This window comes from Ctenocephalides felis, unplaced genomic scaffold (assembly GCF_003426905.1).
Source record: "Ctenocephalides felis isolate EL2017-DRISC unplaced genomic scaffold, ASM342690v1 CF-g0.4_SCAFFOLD_03572, whole genome shotgun sequence".
Classification (NCBI taxonomy): Eukaryota; Metazoa; Arthropoda; class Insecta; order Siphonaptera; family Pulicidae; genus Ctenocephalides; species Ctenocephalides felis.
The window spans coordinates 36633250-36656988 of record NW_020539726.1 but is presented as its reverse complement, the minus strand read 5'-3'; the positions used below and the strand labels follow the sequence as shown (position 1 = coordinate 36656988).

Genomic DNA, 23739 nt, shown 5'->3' with positions numbered 1-23739 from the left:
AACCTTATTCAAAATTTTTATATGATGTATTTATTTTTACTCAACTTAAATTTGCTACAATATAATTGCAAATAAGTTTTACTTCAATCGCGTGTGATCCTTACGCGCACTCTTTTTTTTTAAATATAAATCTCTTTAATTTATTTATATATTTTAGGTGCAAAACCTTTGTGGCAATCGACGGCTACAATGCACTTTGGCACACACATTCAATAATAAAAGGCGACAATAAACAATTTGTACCGCCGGCAAAAGTTACAATAACCACACCATTCTTAGACATCACCAACTTCGATTGGGTAAGAAAAATAATAATAAACCACCCAATAACATAATTCTTTCTCATTTTTTTAATTTTTTTTTTTTTAATTTTTTAATGTAATTTTTTTTTAGTGTAATGGTTTATCCGTAGTAATCGTCGACCAGCACGCGGTACCCAAAGAAAGCCAAGAATCACATTTACCTAGATATCTTTTGGGTAAAGAAGGTTTTGAACATCTAGACCCTTTTATACCGGTGGAAATAAAGGGTTATAATGATAAAGAATTTGCAAGTGTTATGCAATACTATAGGGACAGACTGTGGTTGCAGACGCAAGATTCGCAGGCCGAAAAAGAACTGCATTTTATGAGCGGTTGTAATCCTTATAGATTGATGGAGATGTGTGGGCCATTGTAGATTTATTTTGTAATTAAGTATATGATATAATATGTTAGTATTGAGAATGAAATTGTTTGAAAAACATGGAGCCCTAAATTTCCACCTTCCTATCACAAATCCCTGTTCCGTGAGGTCGTACTAATCTAATGTAGGTGCAAAAGGTATAACATTATATAACAATAAAATTATTAGCTTTCAGAAGGAGAAGTAATTATGTTTTCATCAAAAAATCCGATTCGCTTATTTTATGTTTTCTCAAGCCGTTCTGAATCGAATGAGACCAAATTCGGAAAAAGTATGCATATGTGTATCTGTGTGTGTGAACCGATATTTTACCGTAAATCGCCGTTTTCTCAAAAACCGCTGGACCGATTTCAAAAATTTAAAAGCCATTCGATGTATCTCGACGAGAACTATCGTTTGTTAGTTTTGTGCGACGATCGGCCGAGACGTTTCTTTATAATTTAAAAAAAGTGTTAAACTTTTCGTCCACGTTTTAGCCCGCAATTTTGAATCGATTCTGAAAATTCGTTCGAAAGATATTGGTTAGGAATCGTGCTGATTAGTTTTTGGTGAAGATCGGCCGGGCCGTCTTCTTGTAATAAAGTGTTAATAAAAAATTTCGACGATTTTTATTTTTTTTTTGACGGTAGATACCATAGTCTTCTAGATCATATTAAAATATTACGGCCCTGCGGCTATTGGTTTAGCTTTGAAAATTCGTCAAAGTTTGCAAAAATTAGTATATTTTTTTTGGCATCTGTCAAAATCATACATTTCATCGACATTTTCTCAAAAACGCCTCAACCGAACTGCTGGACTGATTTCAAAAATTTAAATGCCATTCGATGTATCTCGATGAGGACTAGCTTTTATCAATTTTGCGCGACGATCTGCCAAGCCGTTTCTTTATAATTTAAAAAAAAGTGTTAAACTTTTCGTCCACATTTAAGCTCATTCTACCGAATCGATTTTAAAAAATCAAAAACTGTCCGAAAGATATCATTTGGGATTGATGCTGATTAGTTTTAGGTAAAGATCAATCGAGCCGTTTTCTTGTAATTCGTTGTTGAAAAAAAAATTTAAGCCGATTTTTATGGAACTTTTTTTAGCGATATATATCATGATCTTATAGAACTTACTGAAATATTATGGTCTTACGACAAGTAGTTTAATTTTAAAAATTCATCAAAGTTTGAGAAAATGAGTAGTTTTGTTGACGTTTGTTAAAATTAAAATTATACGATTTACTTGGTTTAACGATAGAGTACTTGGTCTTAATGAACATACTAAATTATTAAATTCCTACAAAAACTGGTTCAATTATAAAAATTATCAATTTGTGAAAATTTGCTTTAAGAGAATACTCCGAGTTAAGGTATTCGTTCGTTCATTTTCAATTATGTGTAATAAATCCACTCGAAATACTTTTAATCACTCATAAATTAATATATTTCTTATTGATTAAGTCGATTATTTACACATATCGGGAAGTTCATGTAACTTACCTCAAGGCTAAATACCAATACCAACTAGTTATGTCTGGTAGAGAGAGATGGATTAATAAAATTTGTGAGGCTCGAACATGCCGCCACGTTTGAAAAAACAATGGGAAATTAATTTACATGATTTTTCAACATTGATTCATATAGTTAGTAAAGTTAGAATATAAATGCATAAAGATTAATTAGTTATAATCTTTTATATATATAAAAATAAGTCGGGTTTTCCTTCCTGACGAAATAACTCCAGAACGCACAAACCGATTTCGACAATTTTGCATTCGTTGGAAAGGTCTCGTGCTCCGCAAGGTTTATAGCCAAGAAAATTAGTTGTGCATGGCATCGTGCCTTAATGCAAGCTGCTGGAACTTCACGCACAGTAAGTAAAAATTAGAGTAATGACATTAGTGAGGTTTATCAGAACTATACTTGGTTAAGTCAACGAGCAATTCTTGCCGGAAAGAATAATGATGTACACGCACTGAATTTCACCATTCAATCAAACATTGCTGGCGATTTGGTGGCATACCAATGATTCCGATTGGTCTTCCGTTTGACTTCAAACGATTGCAATTTCTAGTTTGCAATAACAAGTCGCAAGGCCAATCGCTTAGTGTTTGCGGGATAAATTTCAAATAGATTATTTAGAAAATCATTGTGTTTCACATGGGCAGTTATACGTTACATGTTTACGAGTCGGGAAACCATCCGCTTTGTTTGTGTTAACATCAGACCAAAAAACAAAAAATGTGGTTTACCAAAGAGCACTTCAATGAAACGGATAATTTGCGGATTCACTTTCATTTACTTAGAGAAGTTCAACTAAAAAACAAACTTCATTTTTGTAATCGAAATAAATTCATTACTGTTGTATAATAAAATCAAATTTTTCCTTTTCAAATATAAAACAAACAAAAAATTTCTTCATCTTTCTCACGAAACCATCTGGTGGCGAAACGGAGTTCGTCGGGTTTGCTAGTTAGTTATATAATAATATGTAAAAATGATAAATTTTATTTTCGAAAAACAAGACATAGATTTTGTTTACTCAATTTTGACAATTATCAAATAGCAATGATGTACTACATTTGTTTTACAAAATTTTTATTCATTTTGTTTTTACATCAGCACAAAAATTATTTAACACAAATGAATTTTTTTCCAAATTTTTTTACCGTAATCATCATTTGACTCTGCATATACAGAAAACAATAAATTCTTCAATAGGATCCCGAAAAAAATTATAAAAGTAATCCAATCCAAATTTATAAAGTGTACCGCAAGATATACATTCAAAATATGACATAGCAAACTATCATAGGATCTAAGGGCATGGACACATCCATCGGCTGCATCAATTGGAGAAGACAAGTATTACAATAAAATTTCCTGAATAAAGTTGACCCTTGTAGAACCAGAATCAGGAGGTAGTCACTTACCAAATTGATGGTACTAATAATCCACGAAAAACAACTTCTAATGGTGATCCTTGTAGAACCAGAATCAATTGGCAGTGATGAACCAAATTGATGGAGGATTATCCAGAAAATTACATCAGGAACATGGTGAAGACAAACTATAGCACACACCAAATGATCTTTTGTTTGTCTAATAATCGTCTAATGGTGATGCACGTTGAACCAGACTCAAGAAGAAATCATTTACCAAATTGATGGGTTCTCTGGTAGATGACCCAATATATGACACCAGGAACTTCGTGATCACAAACTATCGACTCGACTACGATGATTCATGCAGAACCAAAATCAAGAAGTAATCAAGTACGAAATTCAAGGGTTCTCAAAAGTACAATCCAAAACCTGATTGGGTGAGCAAACTATCCTAGAAACCTGACTTCTTTGTTCCAAATGAAGAAGTACAACCACAACCACAAGAAGGTTTTCTGGTAGATTTTATAAGGGATCTTGGTACTTCTGGATGGAGCAGCCTTTGGTGTGGAGTTCGAAAGATTAACTTTGATTAGTTGAATTCACACTCATAGTAATTGGGTCCATTAAAGATTAAGGTTAGAAGACTTCATGTTTCAGGAATCAAATGAATATACTTCCTCGTTGTTTAGATGAATTCTTGCCTAACAATAATTGGGTCCATCGAAGATTAAGGTTAAAAGACTTCATGTTTCAGGAACGAATATATTGGAATGAATATATCACCTCGTTGATTTTATAAAGAATCTTGGTACATCTGGATGGAGCAGCCCTTTTAGTGTAAAGTGCAAAATATTATATTCGATTAGATGAATTCTTGCCTAACAATAATTTGGGTTCGTCAAAGATTAGGTTTATGTCTCAGAAAGCAAATGAATATACTTCATCGTTGATTTTATAAAGGATCTTGCTACTTCTGGGTGGAGCAGCTCTTGGTGTGAAATTTAGAAGATTAATTTTGATTAGAAGAATTCTTTCCTGACGATAATTGTGTCCTTTAAGTCGATGGAAGTGGTTGGAAGTTTACAAAATCTATAGGAAGTAACAGGTTTTCCTCTTGTCGTCATCAATTTGCTATTAGGGGTAGCAAATTGATGAACATCTTGTTTTTGTCTAAGGCAGAGTACACATGCAATGACAAGTGTCTTGGAAAACAACTGTTTTGTGAAGACTTCCAACAACCTAGAACTATTAAATAAACATTTTACATTGGATACATTTTATGTAAATACAGTGAATTATGTGTGAGTTTTTCTACCCTAGGGTATTCTACTAAAAATTTTCTAGTTTGATATTACTTCCATTGACTATTTATATTTATACAATTTTTTATACATTAGACAAGAACAAAAAAAGGAGAAAAGTACTATTATATAAATTAAATGTATTTAATTTTTATGTATTTTTGAACCAGGAACTAAAAAATAATTTACCACAATTTTATTTGTATTTAATTTTTATGTATTTGTTTTAATAATAAATTTTATTCTCACCTATTGGTTTTAGTATCAGTGTGTTTTTTTTAGCGGATTTAACTGTACAATTTAGAAAATTTTGGTTACAATTTGGTTTTGATTAAATTTTGTCCAAAATTTATTTTTTATAAATGTGTTTTGACGACTTGATGGCCCTTCTTTTGTTTTTGAATAAAAATTATATGGGCGCTTTGGATGAGGATATTTAGGTTTTATACATTTGTTATGAGCACAAAATTTAAATTAGTGGTGTATGGCATCGTGCCTCAAGGCAAATTGCTGGAACTTCCCGTACCGTAATGAAATATTCGAGGAATATTAAATGTTTTCAAATAGATTATTATAAATAATGTAACATTGTTGAATATTTATAAGATTTATATAAACTGAATTACTAAGTTAAAATTATTTATTTAAAGTTTATGAGTGTGCTTTAGAACTTTAGCTAGAATTAAAATAATTATTTTCGATATACAAAAAAAATTAAATAAATTTTTTTTAGTCAAAACAAGCAGAAAGTGTTTTGAATCATTCAAATCAGATGCTTAGTTTTCTTAAAAACAGCAATTTTTTGCACATTTAGCTCGGTATTTCCGAAACGGCTAGACCTGTCTTTGTCAAAATCCAATCACCACTTCTCATCATTACAAATTTAATTTTTTTTATATTATTCAAATCGGATGCTCCGTTCTCTCAAAAATTTAAATACCTTTACGTTTTAAAAGTTTCTGAACATTTTTTCGTTCACGTTTTCGGGCGCAAGGTTCAACCGATTTTAATGGTTTAAAAAACATTCGATCCCTATTGATAGGGAGATGTGCTGATTAGTTTTTGGCAAAGGCAGGTCCAGCCGTTACGGAGATACAGAGCAAAGAGTGCCGAAAATAAAAATCGAGTTTTTGAGAGAACTAAGCGTCCGATTTGAATGATCTAAAAAACTTTCTGCTTGTATTGACAAAACAATTGCTTTCGAGGATAAAAAATTATTTTATATTTTTTTATTTTTCATAAAATATTTTTGTAATTTTGGATTAAAAATTCAAAAAATTACTCAGGCTAAGCACAGTCTGATCGCCACCCTGGTACAAATGTTTACCCAAGTGGGTTTAGTACTGGAGCACTTTTTCAATTTTGTGAAAACTATTAAAAAATTTGAAAATGTCGGCAAGCTAAGCACAGTTAAGCAACTATTTTTTTTTTTTTTAAATTGAATTCGAAATGAAATGATGATTGTTAATGTTCTGGAGATAAATTGATTGATTTATGATTTACATTTGATTTGCTCATTGTCAGATATAACAAGATAGCAAAAATAATGAAAGTTACAGAATTTGTAATAATATATTTGAAAACATTTAATATTCCCCAAACATTTCATTATACGCTGCAGGAATTCCAGCAATTTTCCTCAAGCCTAGTTTAAATTTATGCTCACAAAGTGAAAAACAAATGTATAAACCTAAATTTCCTCATCTAAAGTGCTCATGTAATTTTTATACAAAAACAAAAGAACGCTAACAAGTCATCAATATTTTTATAAAAAATAAATTTTAGACAAAATTTAATGAAACCAAAATTTTCCAAATTGTAAATTTAAATCCGCTAAAAAAACACACTGATACTAAAAACAATAGGTAAGAATAAAATTTATTATCGAAACAAATACATAAAAATTAAATACAAATAAAATTGTGGTAAATTATTTTTTAGTTCCTGGTTCAAAAATACATAAAAATTAAATACAGTTAATTTATTTAATAGTACTTTTCTCCTTTTTTTGTCCTTTTCTAATGTATAAAAAATTGTATAAATATAAATTTATATTGACTATTAATAGTCAATGGAAGTAATATAAAACTAGAAATTTTTGGGTAGAATACCCTAGGGTAGAAAAACTCACACATAATTCTTCACTATATTTACATAAAATATATCCAATGTAAAAATGTTTATTTAATAGATCTAGGTTGTTGGAAGTCTTCACAAAACAGTTGTTTTCCAAGACACTTGTCATTGCAGTTAACCGTCTTAGATAAAAAAGATATCCATCAATTTGCTACCCCACATAGCCAATTGATGACGACAAAAGGAAAACCTGTTACTTCCAAATAGATTTTGGAAACTTCCAACCACTTCCATCTACTTAAAGGACACAATTATCGTCAGGAAAGAATTCATCTAATCAAAATTAATCTTCTAAATTTCACATCAAAGGCTGCTCCATCCAGAGGTACCAAGATCCTTTATAAAATCAACGAGGAAGTATATTCATTCCTGAAACATGAAGTCTTTTAACCTTAATCTTCGATGGATCCAATTATTGTTAGGCAAGAATTCATCTAACCAACGAGGAAGTATATTCATTTGATTCCTAAAACATGAAGTCTTCTTAAATCTTCGATGGACCCAATTACTATGAGTGTGAATTTAACTAATCAAATTTAATCTTTTGAACTCCACACCAAAGGCTGCTCCATCCAGAAGTACCAAGATCCCTTATAAAATCTACCAGAAAACCTTCTTGTGGTTGTGGTTGTACTTCTTCATTTGGAACAAAGGAGTCAGATTTCTAGGATAGTTTGCTCACCCAATCAGGTTTTGGATTGTACTTTTGAGAACCCTTGAATTTGGTAAGTGATTACTTCTTGATTTTGGTTCTGCATGAATCATCGTAGTCGAGTCGATAGTTTGTCCTCACCAAGTTCCCGCTGTCATATATTGGATCATCTACCAGAGAACCTATGAATTTGGTAAATAATTTCTTCTTGAGTCTGGTTCCACGTGCATCACCATTAGACGATTATTAGACAAACAAAAGATCATTTGGTGTGTGCCATAGTTTGTCTTCACCATGTTCCTGAAGTATTTTTTTGGATAATCCTCCATCAATTTGGTTCGTCACTGCCAATTGATTCTGGTTCTACAAGGATCACCATTAGAGGATGTTTCTCGTGGATTATTAGGACTGCCTTATTTGGAGTGTATGCTCACCAAGTTTCTGGTGTCATACTTTTTGGATTATTCTCCAGAGAACCCATCAATTTGGTACCCCAATACCATCCTGATTCTGGTTCTACGTAGGTCAAACATTATGATAATGTTTCTCATGGATTATTAGGACTTCTTTATTTGGAGTGTACGCTCACCAAGTTCCTGGTGTCATATTTTTTGGATCATCCATCAATTTGGTTCATTACTGCCGATTGATTCTGGTTCTACAAGGGTAAACTTTATTTCGGAAATTTTATTGTAATACTTGTCTTCTCCAATTGATGCAGCCGATTGATGTGTCCATGCCCTTAGAACCTATCATAGTTTGCTATGACATATTCTGAATGTATGGTCTTGCGGTACAGTCCATAAATTTGGATTGGATTACTTTTATAATTTTTTTGGGATCCTGTTGAAACATTTATTGTTTTCTGTATATGCAGAGTGAAATGATAATTACGTTAAAAATATTTGGAAAAAATGCATTTGTGTTAAATAAATTTTTGTGCTGATGTAAAAACAAAATGAATACAAATTTTGTAAAACAAATGTAGTTCATTTATTTGACATTGCAAAATTGAGTAAACAAAATCTATCTGTTGATAAATTATTTTTATATAAATAATATATATGAATTCCATTAAATATACATTTTTTGTGGGGTAAGTTATTGTAATTGTCTAAAAATCGCTGAATTGAAACTTTTGAAAAATCGAATTAAAAATGTTTGCATATCTTCTACGTTTCAAAGGTTTCTGAACATTTTTGCTTTCGATTTCTATTTATAAAAAGATGTGCTTATTAGTTTTTGGCAAAGGCAGGTCTAGCCGTTTTGGAGATACGGAGCAAAAAGTGCAGAAAATAAAAATCGTGTTTTTAAGAGAACGGGGCATCCGATTTTAATGATCTAAAAAACTTTCAATTTGTAATAATTGGGAGAAGAGGTGATTAGTTTTGGAAAAGACAGGTTCCGCCATTTCGAAGATACAGAGCTAAATGTGCAAAAAATGACAGTTTTTGAGTGAACTAAGCGTCCGATTTGAATGATTCAAAAAACTTTCCGCTTGTGTTGTCGAAACGATCGTTTTTGGGAAGAAAATATTTTCTTTCAAAATTTTTTTTTTCATTTTCAAAAAAAAATTTGTTTGAATATCGAAAGTAAAACAAATTTTCAATTTGGTACGGGAAATATCAAGAATTTGCCTTAAGACATGATGCCATATATAACTAGTTTATTTTTGCAATTTAAAAACATATCTTGCATTAAATATATATTGTTTTGTGGGAGTTGTAATTATTATGAAAATATATTAAATTATAAACTCCCAACGTATAAAAAATATATAAATTTTATTCATTATAAAATATTCTGATATAAAAAATATAAAATGACAAGTCCAAATGTTTTTACTCAATCATGACCAGCCTGCTTGATCCCCACAGTTTAAATAAATAAAAATAAAAAAATAGATATTTTTTATACTAAAAGTAATCTAAAAATATTATTTAAACTAAAAGTAAGCAACATTTGCCGGGCCAGCTAGTATATATATATATAAATATATATATTATTTATTTATTTATTTATTTATCATTTATATTTTCACTTAACATTCCATTCTATTTTTCAATTTCAAATTCAAATTTACCGCGCCCAACAATAGTTCCCCTAATTACCGCCAGAGTGTCTCTGTGTCAAATGTCGCCATTTTGTTCATCTATATACGACTTGGTGTAATAAATCGTAAAAAAACCTATTGATCGTGAATGTGTAGCTAAAAGTGAAAAATGCAAAAGTGTTTATAATATTTCATTGGAATAATTGTGTAAATATCATCCATTAGTTGGTTTATTAATCGTGCATTAAGTGCAGTTGAAAATTTAACACAAATGTCACTTGTATATATGTCAATGTTTTTTTTAACACACAAATGATGGGAATAGAATTATTTTATTTGCTTATAATAGTTATATGGGGTAAAAGGAAAATAAAAACAAGGTTTTTATTTAGGGTTTGTGGGTAGTAGGTTTTTGACACAATTTTATGTCATTGTTGTTTGGTTGAAAGATTCAACATTTTTATAAACAATTGCAAAATGATCAATTTGTGTATATATTGGCATATATACATATATATAAAGGGAAAGTATGGACAAAATAACATGTTGCTTTAGTTTTTTAATGATATTTTTATATTTCATGACATTATAATCAGTCACTATTGTTTTCATCCAACTTAGATTCATCGACTACCAGTATACTAATATAATAACATATTTGTTAAAGAAAAATGCAAATAATTACAAAAACCTTTTTTGTTTATATAGTACAGACAAAATGACATATAAAATAAATTGAGGACATACTGAGATGCTAATTTTTAAGAAGACACTTTTAGCCTAAAGGAAATAAATCATACATTGTAAAGAACCTTTACCAGAATCAGAACATAAAAAGAGGATTTTGCAATAAATTTAACTATCCTTTTTACTGGTGACTCTTTTGGTTTGTCTCTAAGAGTTGTTATAGTAAAATTTTAAGCTCAATTATTTTCTAGAAGCTTTGATTTTTGTTTTGTTTTTTGCCTCGAAGAGACTAACCTAACTGACAAAATAGTACAAAATCATTTTGTCCAAAAGTGAACAAGACTTTTTTTTTACCAATGCATTTTTTGGTCTGTTTTTAGAAGTATTTTGAGTAAACCTTAAAAACCTAAACACATTTGACAGGTTTTAATTGTTTTTTTTCTTGGTCTCGAATAGACTAACCTAACTGACAAAATAGAACAAAATCATTTTATCAAGTGAACAAGACTTTTCTTTGCACCGGTGGATCTTTTGGCCTGTTTTTAGAAGTAATTAGACTAAAAATTAAAACCCAATCACATTTTACAGGTTTCAATTGTCTTTTTTCTTGTTTTTGAAGGGACTAACCTAACTGACAAAATAGTACAAAATCATTTTGTCCAGTGAACAAGACTTTTCTTTACACCGGTGCATCTTTTGGTCTGTTTTTAAAAGTAGTTTGAGTAAACAATAAAATCCAATCACATTTTACAGAAATGTCAACAAAAATTTTCATTTTTCTTGTCTTCGAATGTACTAACCTAACTGACAAAATAGTACAAAATCATTTTGTTCAACTTTTCTTTTTACCGGTAGATCTTTTGCTTTGTTTTTAGGACTAGTTTGAGTATAAATTAAAATCTAAACACATTTTACAGGTTTCAATTGTCTTTTTTCTTGTCTTTTAAGAGACTAACCTAACTGACAAAATAGTACAAAATCATTTTGTCCAGTGAACAAGACTTTTGTTTCACCGGTGGATCTTTTGCTTTGTTTCTAAAAGAAGTTACAGTCACATAAATTTTAATGCAATTCATAAAAATTTACTAATAACAAATTATACACAATCAAATTGAGTTATTAAAATGTTTGAGATTTATTACATTTTGGTAATACTGGATTATCTTTACACTGCTCACAAGGTAGTCTCTTACATTTTCAATTTTATATAATTTTTATAAATAATTGTAAAAACCCATAAAATAATAACAGTTTACAGGTTTTAATTGTCTTTTTTCTTGGCCTCGAAGAGACTAACCTAACTGACAAAAAAGTACAAAATCATTTTGTCCAGTGAACAAGACTTTTCTTTAGACCGGTGGATCTTTTGGTCTAATTAGACTAAACTACATTTCTAAACACATTTTACAGGTTATAATTGTCTTTTCTTGGCTTCGAAGAGACTAACCTAACTTACAAGTATTACTGATATACATATTATAGACATTCTGATGAATTTTATCTTACTTTGCCAAGGCTTTTGAAACCTTAATTTTAGATTTAAACACAAAACATCTGTGTTAATTTCAAGAAGACTCCAAAAAAAGTACAAAATGTGCACAGGTATTTCATTTCATTTGGACAAGGAGCCCCAAATTCTACACGTGTTACTCAAATGTATGACACATATTTTTCTTGTATCATTTTCTCAGAGCATTTTCTGACATAAATGACATACAATGTACAGAATATATAAAAAAGGGCTTCTGTACACAGAATTTTTGTGTTCTAAGAATACCCCAAAATTACTTTATTTACTATTTCGCTGAGGATTTCATTCATTTCATGAATCAAGATTCCTAGAGCGTTTTTTTTCAACTGATACAACCATTAGAAAATCATAATTTTCAATGCTTTATTTCTAAATATGTAAATTTGAAATTGTTTTTTTTTTTATAGAGACAAAAATATATAGTAGTAATATATTGTACGAAATCATTTTGTCCAAAAGTGAATAAGATTTTTCTTTTAACCGAATCTTTTAGTCTGTTTTTAGAAGTAGTTTGAGTAAACATTAAAACCCAATCACATTTTACAGGTTGGAATTGTCTTTTTCCTTGGTTCTTCATTTTACATGGTTTAAATTACCTTTTTTCTTGTCTTCGAAGAGACTAACCTAACTGACAAAATCGTACAAAATCATTTTGTCCAAAATTGAACAAAACTTTTCTTTACACCGATGGATTGTTTGCTTTGTTTTTAAAAGTAGTTTGAGTAAACATTAAAACCCAATCGCCTTTTACAGGTTTCAATTGTCTTTTCCCTTGGTCTCGAAGAGACTAACCTAACTTTCAAGTATTACTGAAATACATATCATAGACATTCTGATGAATTTTATCTTACTTTGCCAAGGCTTTCTGAAACCTTATTTTTAGATTTAAACACAAAACAACTGTGCTAATTCCAAGGAGACCCCAAAAAAGTACAAAATGTGCAAAGGAGCCCCAAATTCTACACGTGTTACTCAAATGTATGACACATATTTTTCTTGTATCACTTTCTCAGAGCATTTTCTGACATAAATGACATACAATGTACAGAATATATAAAAAAGGGCTTCTATACACAGAATTTTTGTGTTCTAAGAATATCCCAAAGTTACTTTATTTACTATTTCGCTGAGGATTTCATTCATTTCATGAATCAAGATTTAGAGCATTTTTTTTCAACTGATACAATCATTAGAAAATCATAATTTTCAATGCTTTATTTCTAAATATGTAAATTTGAAATTGTTTTTTTTTATAGAGTCAAATATATATAGTAGTAATATATTATACAAAATCATTTTGTCCAAAAGTGAACAAGACTTTTGTTTTCACCGGTGGATTTTTTGCTTTGTTTTTAGAAGTATTTAGAGTAAACATTAAAACCCAATCACATTTTACAGGTTTTAATTGTATTTTTCTTGGCCTCGAAGGGACTAACCTAACTGACAAAATAGTACAAAATCCTTTTGCCCAAAAGTGAACAAGACTTTTCTTTTCATCGGTGGATCTTTTGCTTTGTTTTTAGAAATAATTAGACTAAACTACATTACTAAACACATTTTACAGGCTTCAATTACCTTTTTTCTTGGCTTTGGAGAGACTGACCTAACTTACAACATAGTAAAAAATATTTTTTTTCAATTTTTACATAGCAAAAAATAATTTTGTGCATTATATAAGTATGTCATTTTGTCCAACAGTGAATAATTAATTAAATTAACTGATTATTGCAATAAAATTGATAAGAATCACTAGAACTGGCATAAATTTATTGATTTTAATAGAAATAATTACAAATGAACAATGAAGTTTTAAAAGAACATGACCAAAAATCTCTCACGAAATAAACTATTAAAGTCAATTTACACATTTGAAATGATTACTGTGATAATGAAATTTAACGTCTAACAGAATTGTGATTATAGCTTCTTTATAAATGTACAATCGTGGAAACGTTACTAACACTAAACAATTTTCAAATAAGGTCACTGTTATTTTGTCCATATATATAATTAAGTCTGTATATATATATATATATATATATATATATATATATATAAGCAAAGAACTAGTCAATAAGGTTAGGTTCCCAAAAAATTTACAAATAACGTTCTATGTATTTCATTTCTATAAGATTATAAATATGTGGAGAACATAAGGTTGATACGAATAATACTATTGATTATTAGTAATATTTTTGTAATATTTTTCTTTAAATATTCGAGTATAGAAAAGAATCATTTACAAGCTTCTTTTTTGTTCATGCTATACTTTCGAGTACAGACATGATTTTTTGAGATTACTTTTACTTTTTGTATTAGTTTAAATAATTATTTACATATTTACATATTCACATATTTCGAGCACATCTCAGCTGCATTTTGGCAATAATAATGTAGATATGACATTTTTCTTGTGTATTATATTCAAATATTATCTAGGCTCATAATTACAGCAAAATTCAAATTTCAAGTGAATTGACAGTTCTAGCAATTCCTTTCAATGTCAAACAATGAAAAGTGGTTTTTTGTAGTTTTTGTCATTTATTTCTACAATATTACTATAGTTCTATCGTTCATTAAATCTTAAAAATTTCCTTAACAAACTCTAGAAAGATTTATCAAAATCCGAATAACCGTTTACATCGAATATTTTATTCCAGTACGGGAAATTCCAGCAATTTGCCTTAATTTCAAACAATGATAAGTGGTTTTTTGTAATTTTTGCCATTTATTTTTGACAAACTCTAAAAAGAATTATCAAAATCCGAATAACCGTTTATTTCGAATATTTCAAAATGTGCTTTAATGTCAAAAATGATAGGTGGTTTTTTACAATATAACTAAATTATCTATATCGTTCTATCTCTAAAAAGATTTTTCAAAATCCGAATAACCGTTTATTTCGAATATTTCATTCCAGTATGGGAAGTTCCAGCAATTTGCCTTAATGTCAAACAATGATAGGTGGTTTTTTGTAATTTTTGCCATTCATTTTTACAATATAACTAAATTAACTATAACGTTCATCAAATTATTAAACATTTTCTTTGGCAAACTCTAAAAAGATTTATCAAAATCCGAATAACCGTTTATTTCGAATATTTTATTCCAGTACGGGAAGTTCTAGCAATTTGCCTTAATGTCAAACAATGATAAGTGGTTTTTTGAAATTTTTGCCATTCATTTCTACAATATAATTAAATTAATTATAACGTTCATTAAATTATTAAACATTTCCTTTGACAAACTTTAGAAAGAATTTTCAAAATCCGAATAACCGTTTATTTTAAATATTTTATTCCAGTACGGGAAGTTCTATCAATTTGCCTTAATGTCAAACAATAATAGGTGGTTTTTTGTAATTTTTACCATTCATTTCTACAATATTACTATAATTCCATCGTTCAATAAATCATAAAAATTTCCTTAACAAACTCTGAAAAGGTTTATCAAAATCCGAATAACCGTTTATTTCGAATATTTCATTCCAGTACGGGAAGTTACAGCAATTTGCTTTAATGTTAAAAAATAATGTTTGTTTTTTTGTAATTTTTGCCATTTATTTCTACAATATTACTTTAGTTCTATCGTTCATTAAATCTTAAATATTTCCTTTGACAAACTCTAAAAAGATTTATTATAATCCGAATAACCGTTTATTTCGAAAATTTCAAAATGTGCCTTAATGTCAAAAATGATGTTTTTTTTACAATATAACTAAATTATCTATATCGTTCATCAAATTATCAAAAAATTCTTTTGGCAAACTCTAAAAAGATTTATCAAAATCCGAATAACCGTTTATTTCGAATATTTCATTCCAGTACGGAAAGTTCAAGCAAATTGCCTTAATGTCAAACAATGATAAGTGTTTTTTTTTTGTAATATTTGCCATTTTACAATATTACTATATTTTTATCGTTCATTAAATTAAAAAATTAAAATTTCCTTTGACAAACTTCAAAAAGATTTATCAAAATCCGAATAACCGTTAATTTAGAACATTTCATTCCAGTACGGGAAGTTCCAGCAAATTGCCTTAATGACAAACAATGATAGGTGGTTTTTTGTAATTTTTGCCATTCATTTCTACAATATAAATAAATTAACTATAACGTTCATTAAATTATTAAAAATTTCCTTAACAAACTCTAAAAAGATTTATCAAAATCCGAATAACCCTTTAGGAAAAGTATCAACACATACACTGGTACAGAAAAACTTTATATATAAGATATATTTTATATATAAAGTGTATGATTCGATACTTCTCCTAAACGGTTATTCGGATTTTGATAAATCTTTCTAGAGTTTGTCAAAGAAAATTTTAATTTTTTAATTTAATGAACGATTAAGATATATTATATCTTATATATAAAATTCTTCTGTACGAGTGTATGATTCTATACTTCTCCTAAACGGTTATTCGGGTTTTGATAAATCTTTTTAGAGTTTGTCAAAGAAAATACAAACTTTGTCACGATGTTGGTCCGCGATGGACGTCTAAACTACTGAACCGATTTTAAATTCTATTATAACATGTATCTATTCCATTTTCTTCCCCAGATGTTGTGTTTCTGGTGAGAATGCCTGTTGAATACGTTTGCGTGGTTGAAGACGAAGGGGATGAACCCATTGAGCTTCCGACTGAAGAAGATGGAACACTACTTTTGTCGACGCTAACAGCACAGTTCCCTGGTTCTTGTGGATTGAAGTACAGACATTCTGAATCGAAATTTATTCGAGGTGTTCGATTGGTCGACGGATGCATGCATCCGCCTATGGCAGATGGATGGGATAACGAGACTTACATTTGTGTCTTTCCTAAAGGTAATAATAGTAATAAGATATATATATATATATATATATATATATATATATATATATATATATATATATATAAATCTCGTGTAACGATGTTGGTTCGCGATGGACGCCCAAACTACTGAACCGATTTTAAATTTTATTGGCTCACCGTGTGCATATACATCCAACTTAGGTTATAGGAAATTTTGAAAAGGAAATTTGAAACATAAATATATAATTTTTATGCATTTCTGAAAATTTTGACAGAAAATGACCAAAAAAAAAAAAAAAACACAAATGACAAATGTCAAAATTTAAGGAAACTTCGATATATAATTTTTGAAAAAAAAAAATCAAAAAATAAAATTCAAAAGCATGTACATTTATAGATATATCCAGTATTTATATCCGAATTAGATGAAATGTTATATTCAAAATCATTGTTTATAGTTTTAAATCTAATTAAAAATCAATGTTTACAAATTTAAATAAATGTTGACATGAAAAAAAGCGAAATGTCATTTGTCAATATTTATGAAAATAATTAGATAAATAGATTTATAATTTATATTTATTTGATTAGCTTACCAAATTATTTCGGATACCAAAACTTCATTAAAACCTTATAAATCAGAAGGCACAATAAAAAAGCGACGTATTGAATTTAAAATTAATCATAGACAAAATTTTGACAGTTCAAAAAAATTGAATTTTCAACGACTTCAATAAGAAGCAAATATACATTAATTATTCCAAGTTATGTTATAGGCAATATTGCCAAACAAATTATAAATACAAAACACTATTGAAAAATAAATTATATCATATTATATTAATTTTCGACAAAAAAGGAAATATTTTAACATTTATAAATTTAGTGCATATTGGATATATATAATTGACATTCACGATTTTCAAATTAAATGCAAATGTAAAAAAATCAGATATTTATATAAAAAATTGTATATTTAGATAAAGATACTGCGTTGATTTAGACTAAAATTTAATTTATTCTTTAATTTAAAAAAAAATTGACATAAACAAAATTAAAATAAACAAAACACTATGATGCGTTGGAATTATTTATCGGAGTGCAAAGAAATTTGTGTAATTAAAATATAATATTATTATTAATATATCAGTTAAGATATATTTTGAATGTCATCGCAAATGCTAATCTTACAGAAAATTGTAACCTCTTAAATGGAATAGTACAATCTGAGGGCATCATTGGAATCTGACAAAAACAAACTAGACAAACTAAATATTATATCATATTATATTAAATTTTGACCGAAAAGAAGATATTTTGACAGTTATAATTAATTTGAAATAAAATGCAAATGTCAAAAATCAGATCTTTATGTAAAAAAATATTTATTTCCACAATATTCCTGTGTTGATTTAGCCAAACTTATGAATTTAACAATTATATAATTATTCATTGATGACTTAAAATAATTGTTAATTTATTAACAAATGAATAATATTTGAAAGAAAATTTTAATGACATATATGACATGACAAAAGTATAATAAACAAAAAACTATGATGCGAGCGAATTAATTTTTGAAGTATGAAATGTCAAATAATTTTAAAAATTATAACAAGTTTTTAATTATTTGTCAAAGAATCAGAGTCCAAATCTATTAAATATTTGATTTTTGGCACTTTTATTAATTTTATATCAATTTAGGCGGATTTTTTATGGCAAAACAACATTTGCCGGGTTAGCTAGTATATTTATATATATTTATTTATTAGGGTGGTCCTTAATATGGACATTTTCGAATATCTTTCGAATATCCCAGTGGCTCAAATGCTTTCAAATTAATAAAAAAAATTCTCTAAAAGTTTTAGCTCTCAATATTAACATTTAGATAGAGCGCAATTCAACTAAAAGTTTTGCATACCTATTATTAACATATGTCATTATGTAATTTCTTGCGCCATCTGTGATAATATAGTCAAGAAAGATCCTTAAATAAATTTTGTTCGAATTATAGTACAGCCGGGTTAAAAAAGTCTATATTGTGTTTTAAAGTATTAATGTGGTCCGCAAACATTGTTTTAACTTGTCTGGGATTTTTTGAATTATTTCTGTCTCGTTTTTCCTATGTAAGTTAAATTACAGTCCAGACAATTTATTTGATAAATTTTTTAAATAAATTCATGTTTTTTATTGATGTTATGCCCGATTACTAGACTTCGTTTATATATATATATATATATATATATATATATATATTAGGGTGGTCCTTAAAATGGTCATTTTCGAATTTCCTTGCTCCCAGGGGCTCAAATGGTTCCAAATAGATAAAAAACAATTCTCTGAAAGTTTTAGCTCTTAATATTAACGTTTAGATAGAGCGCAATTCAATCAAAGTTTTGTATGGAAAGAGCATGGAAAAATTTTCAAAAATTTTAAAAATGTTTTTTAGATGTAATTTAGCGAACTAATGAATGAATAAAACTCATTCATTTGTTACTAAGTTACACCTAAAACATTTTTTTTAAACTTTCAAAAATTTTTCCATGCTCTTTCCATACAAACTTTGATTGAATTGCGCTCTATCTAAACGTTAATATTAAGAGCTAAAACTTTCAGAGAATTGTTTTTTATCTATTTGGAACCATTTGAGCCCCTGGGAGCAAGGACCTTTTTAAGGACCACCCTAATATATATATATATATACTAGCTGGCCCGGCAAGCGTTGTTAAGCCATAAAAAATATTTCTAGAACATTTTGAGTGTAGAAATGACTAAATGATTGTGAATGTGATTGTAGAAGTGTATGGTATATAAGTGAAAGGGGCAGCTAACATAAAATGATATGGATGGTTTACCCACTGCAACACATGCTAAAAAATTATTTCGACTTGTTGATTTTGACAAATTCCAAACTAATAGCACGTCTCAATGAAAGGAGCTTTGACCCAAGTATACGATTCAAAAGTTCCATTTTTTTTTCAATAACCTTTAGTGATATTTACCAATTAGTTAAAATTGATTATGTTTTTTATACAACAGTCTATACCGAAATGCATATACATCCATATTATGGGTGATCTTAAATGTACAACTGCTTTAAATAAAATGATGAGTCTCAGAACCTACACTTAACTCTTTAATTATACTGTGAAATTCAAATCAGCCAAGTAAGACTATTAAACAAATAAATGTTCAGTGAAATAGTATATTAGAAATATACACTACAATTTTTAGAACAAATTTATTTCCATTATCTCAATTTATTTTAATGCCAAGGGTTATGACAATATTTTTAGTCATACCTGTGTATGAATAAATGATTTTTTGTTTATTCACGACTAAAACATCGATTTTCCAAATTTTACACACAAAAATTCATCGTCTGCCTTTGTGATTTATAGCATAAGATATACGTATTGGAAATTGCAGTCTTTTAAACAGTATAACAAATTCAGAAATGATTAATATATAGTATCCACGGTAAAGGTACAATATCACCTTGAATTTTTTTACTCAAAATAATTACTTCAATAATGTTGCTCATAATTTTTATAATCTCGTACTATATATTAATTATTTTCAATAATAATAATATAGCAGTAAATATAGAGGGAAAAAAACGTGTACCCTGCGAATTTTTTTTCCTCCAATTTGCGTGATATTTTGAATTCTCTTGAACCAAGTTAATTCTAGATGAAATACGATTAATTCTAATTTTTTTGGAAATGACACTGATGAAACTATTTGATTTAAATGAAAAAGAAACAGACCCTTAAACAGTACTCATTTTAAAGCTTATTTTGACTACTATAAAACCCCATGGAATATATAAAATATAACACCCCGCCGCAAATGGCTTCAAATGCAACAATTAAATTTCGAACGATTTGGCTTTTTCATATTTGTCTTAACTCATTCGAGATTCGAGACAAAACAAAACATTTTGTTTTGGAATTTTCGAAATCTACATTTTTAGAAAATATCCAAGTAAGATCAGTGTGCTTTTTCCTAAAAATGTATTTATAAATTGTATTTTGTTTTTCATTACTGAGTTACATTACTTTATTCTCTTCATTTTTCTAAAAACATTTTTCTTGTTTATATTATTTTCTTCATTATTAAACTTATTTTTTTGACTTGTTTTTCTTACATTACATTACTTTTCTTACTTACATTTCTTAAAAAAATTCACTACGTTATATTCTGTTCATTTTTGAAAGCAACATAAGGATTTTATATTATCTAATTATTTTTAAAATCAATCTTTATTAATTTTAATTATGTCTTTTTTCGGAAAAAATCACCGTCTCGAATGGGTTAACATTGTTCCTAGGACACAAAAACATCCATTTAATAAAAATTTAATTGATATAATTTTGTTCATTACATGATTTTAGTTAAAATGTATATTTTTGGAGATATTTGCAAAAAAACGATGAAAAGCGCCAAAAAGAGACGCATTTTTAGTAGCCAGTAACTTGAAAAGTATTTGCTTTATTGAAAAACATTATAAAATATTTTTCTCTTATAATTAGTTCTTTTATCGATGTCCGATGTTATTTAAAAAAAAAAAAAATTACACCACTGAGAAGGGATGTCAAAATTATTAAGGCAAAGGAGTCTAAATTATTTTCACTTTTAAACTTGAGAGTAAGATGAACCTAATTCCAAAAATTCATGCAAATTAGAGCACAGTACAAAAATTCTGACCCAAAACGCTCCATTGACTTGAGTAAATATTCCGTATCCAATGCCAAACATATGAATTTTTGACACAATGAAACTTCTAAATAATTTTTTGAATAAGTAAATTTCTTTGTATTGTGATTTAGTAAAGTAAGGCAAAACACGACTGCGTTAGTTAAAAAATAATAATCTGTCAAATAGAATTATATAGGGTTTATTCACTGACATTTCACAACCGCCAGACGCATGTTGACTGTATTTTATTTTATATTATTTTCATTTTTGGCACATCTCAGCTGCTTTTCGGCTAATAATAATGTAGACATTACATTTTTTTCATTCATAATCATAAATATATTATACTTTAATATTGTCTTAGCCTATAAGTGACTGGAAATGTTTGCCAAATGACAGTCATCACTTGTTTTTAATGTTGAAATGCCTGAAATATTTTCAATGTCAATCAATGATAAGCGTTTTTTTTGTAATTTTTTCCATTTATTTCTACAATCTAACTATATTTCTATAATACAAAAAATCCTTAAAAATTTCCTTAACAAACTTCAGAAAGATTTATCAAAACCCGAATAATCGTTTTGGAGGATTTTCCTCTTTCTTACACCATTACAGAAGAAATTTATATAGAAGATATATATATATATATATATATAATATATATATATATCTATAATATATATATATATATATATATATATATATATATGGCGTAAATGGGCCATTTATTATTAATTAATTATATTTAGAAATGAAACAGTAATTCAATGTTGTAGACTCGATGATAATGTGAGTTTATTGATAACTCAATTTACAACGAAACTGATATTATATAAATTTTGATATCAATTTATTAGCCCGACAATTGATCGATGATTAAAACCGAGAGAACTCCTTTTTCGATCGTGAAAACAATAATCTAGCTATAGCTTGCTAGATGCGATATTTGCATCAGCGTAGCTCCAAGTGTGCTGTGTAGTTTAGTCATCACATTGGCGTCAATCAACTGACATCTGTCATGAAACATAATTCATTCCGCCATATATATATATATATATATATATATATATATATAATATATATATACTAGCTAACCCGGCAAACGTTGTTTTGCCATAAAAAATAGGCAAGTTGATAAAAAATTAATAAAAGTGCCAAAAATCAAATATTTAATAGATTTGGACTCTGATTCTTTGACAAATAGTTAAAAACTTATTATAATTTTCAAAATTATTTGACATTTCATACTTCAAAAATTATTTCACTCGCATCATAGTTTTTTGTTTATTATACTTTTGTCATGTCATATATGTCATTAAAATTTTCTTTCAAATATTATTCATTTGTTAATAAATTAACAATTATTTTAAGTCATCAATGAATAATTATATAATTGTTAAATTCATAAGTTTGGCTAAATCAACACAGGAATATTGTGGAAATAAATATTTTTTTACATAAAGATCTGATTTTTCACATTTGCATTTTATTTCAAATTAATTATAATTGTCAAAATATTTTCTTTTCGGTCAAAATTTAATATAGTATGATATAATATTTAGTTTGTCTAGTTTTTCAAATTCAGATTCAAATGATACCCTCAGATTGTACTATTCCATTTAAGAGGTTACAATTTCCTGTAAGATTAGAATTTGCGATGACAATCAAAATATATTTTAACTGATATATTAATAATAATATTATATTTTAATTGCACTAATTTCTTTACACTTTGATAATTAATTCCAACGCCATCATAGTGTTTTGTTTATGTCAATTTTTTTTTAAATTAAAGAATAAATTAAATTTTAGTCTAAATCAACGCAGTATCTTTATCTAAATATACAACTTTTTATATAAATATTTGATTTTTTACATTTGCATTTAATTAAAAAATAGTGAATGTCAATTTTATATATCCAATATGCACTAAATTCATAAATGTCAAAATATTTCCTTCTTGGTCCAAAATTAATATAATATGATAATATTTATTTTACAATAATGTTTTGTATCTATAATTTGCTTGGCAACATTGCCTATAACATAACTTGGAATAATTAATTTATTTGCTTCTTATTGAAGTAAGTCGTTAAACATTTTTTTCGTGAAATGTCAAAATTTTGTTTATGATTAATTTTAAATTCAATATGCCGCTTTTTTATTGTGATTTCTGATCTATAATGTTTTGATGAAATTTTGGTTTCCGAAATAATTTGGTAAGCTAATCAATTAAATCTAAATCGTAAATCTATTTAAATAATTATTTTCATAAATATTGACAAATGACATTTAATTTTTTACATGTCAACATTTATTTAAATTTT

The 23739-nt window shown here is 27.9% G+C and overlaps 2 protein-coding genes across 3 annotated transcripts in view; both read left to right on the top strand.

The window, feature by feature from the left end:
- Positions 1 to 859, top strand: part of LOC113387837 (28S ribosomal protein S29, mitochondrial-like) — a 76290-nt gene extending 75431 nt beyond the window's left edge. For both annotated transcript variants that reach the window (XM_026625219.1, XM_026625218.1), the window contains exons 8-9: positions 158 to 299; positions 394 to 859. In XM_026625219.1, the coding sequence (XP_026481004.1) occupies positions 158 to 299; positions 394 to 678 (427 nt within the window). In that variant the 3' untranslated portion in view covers positions 679 to 859. The remainder of the gene's footprint in view (positions 1 to 157; positions 300 to 393) is intronic.
- Positions 860 to 9788: 8929 nt separating this feature from the next.
- LOC113388442 (28S ribosomal protein S29, mitochondrial-like) overlaps positions 9789 to 23739 on the top strand; it is a 46500-nt gene continuing 32549 nt past the window's right edge. Inside the window, exons 1-2 of the mRNA XM_026625819.1 lie at positions 9789 to 9902; positions 16480 to 16752. Of these exons, the coding sequence (XP_026481604.1) occupies positions 16500 to 16752 (253 nt within the window). The 5' untranslated portion in view covers positions 9789 to 9902; positions 16480 to 16499. The remainder of the gene's footprint in view (positions 9903 to 16479; positions 16753 to 23739) is intronic.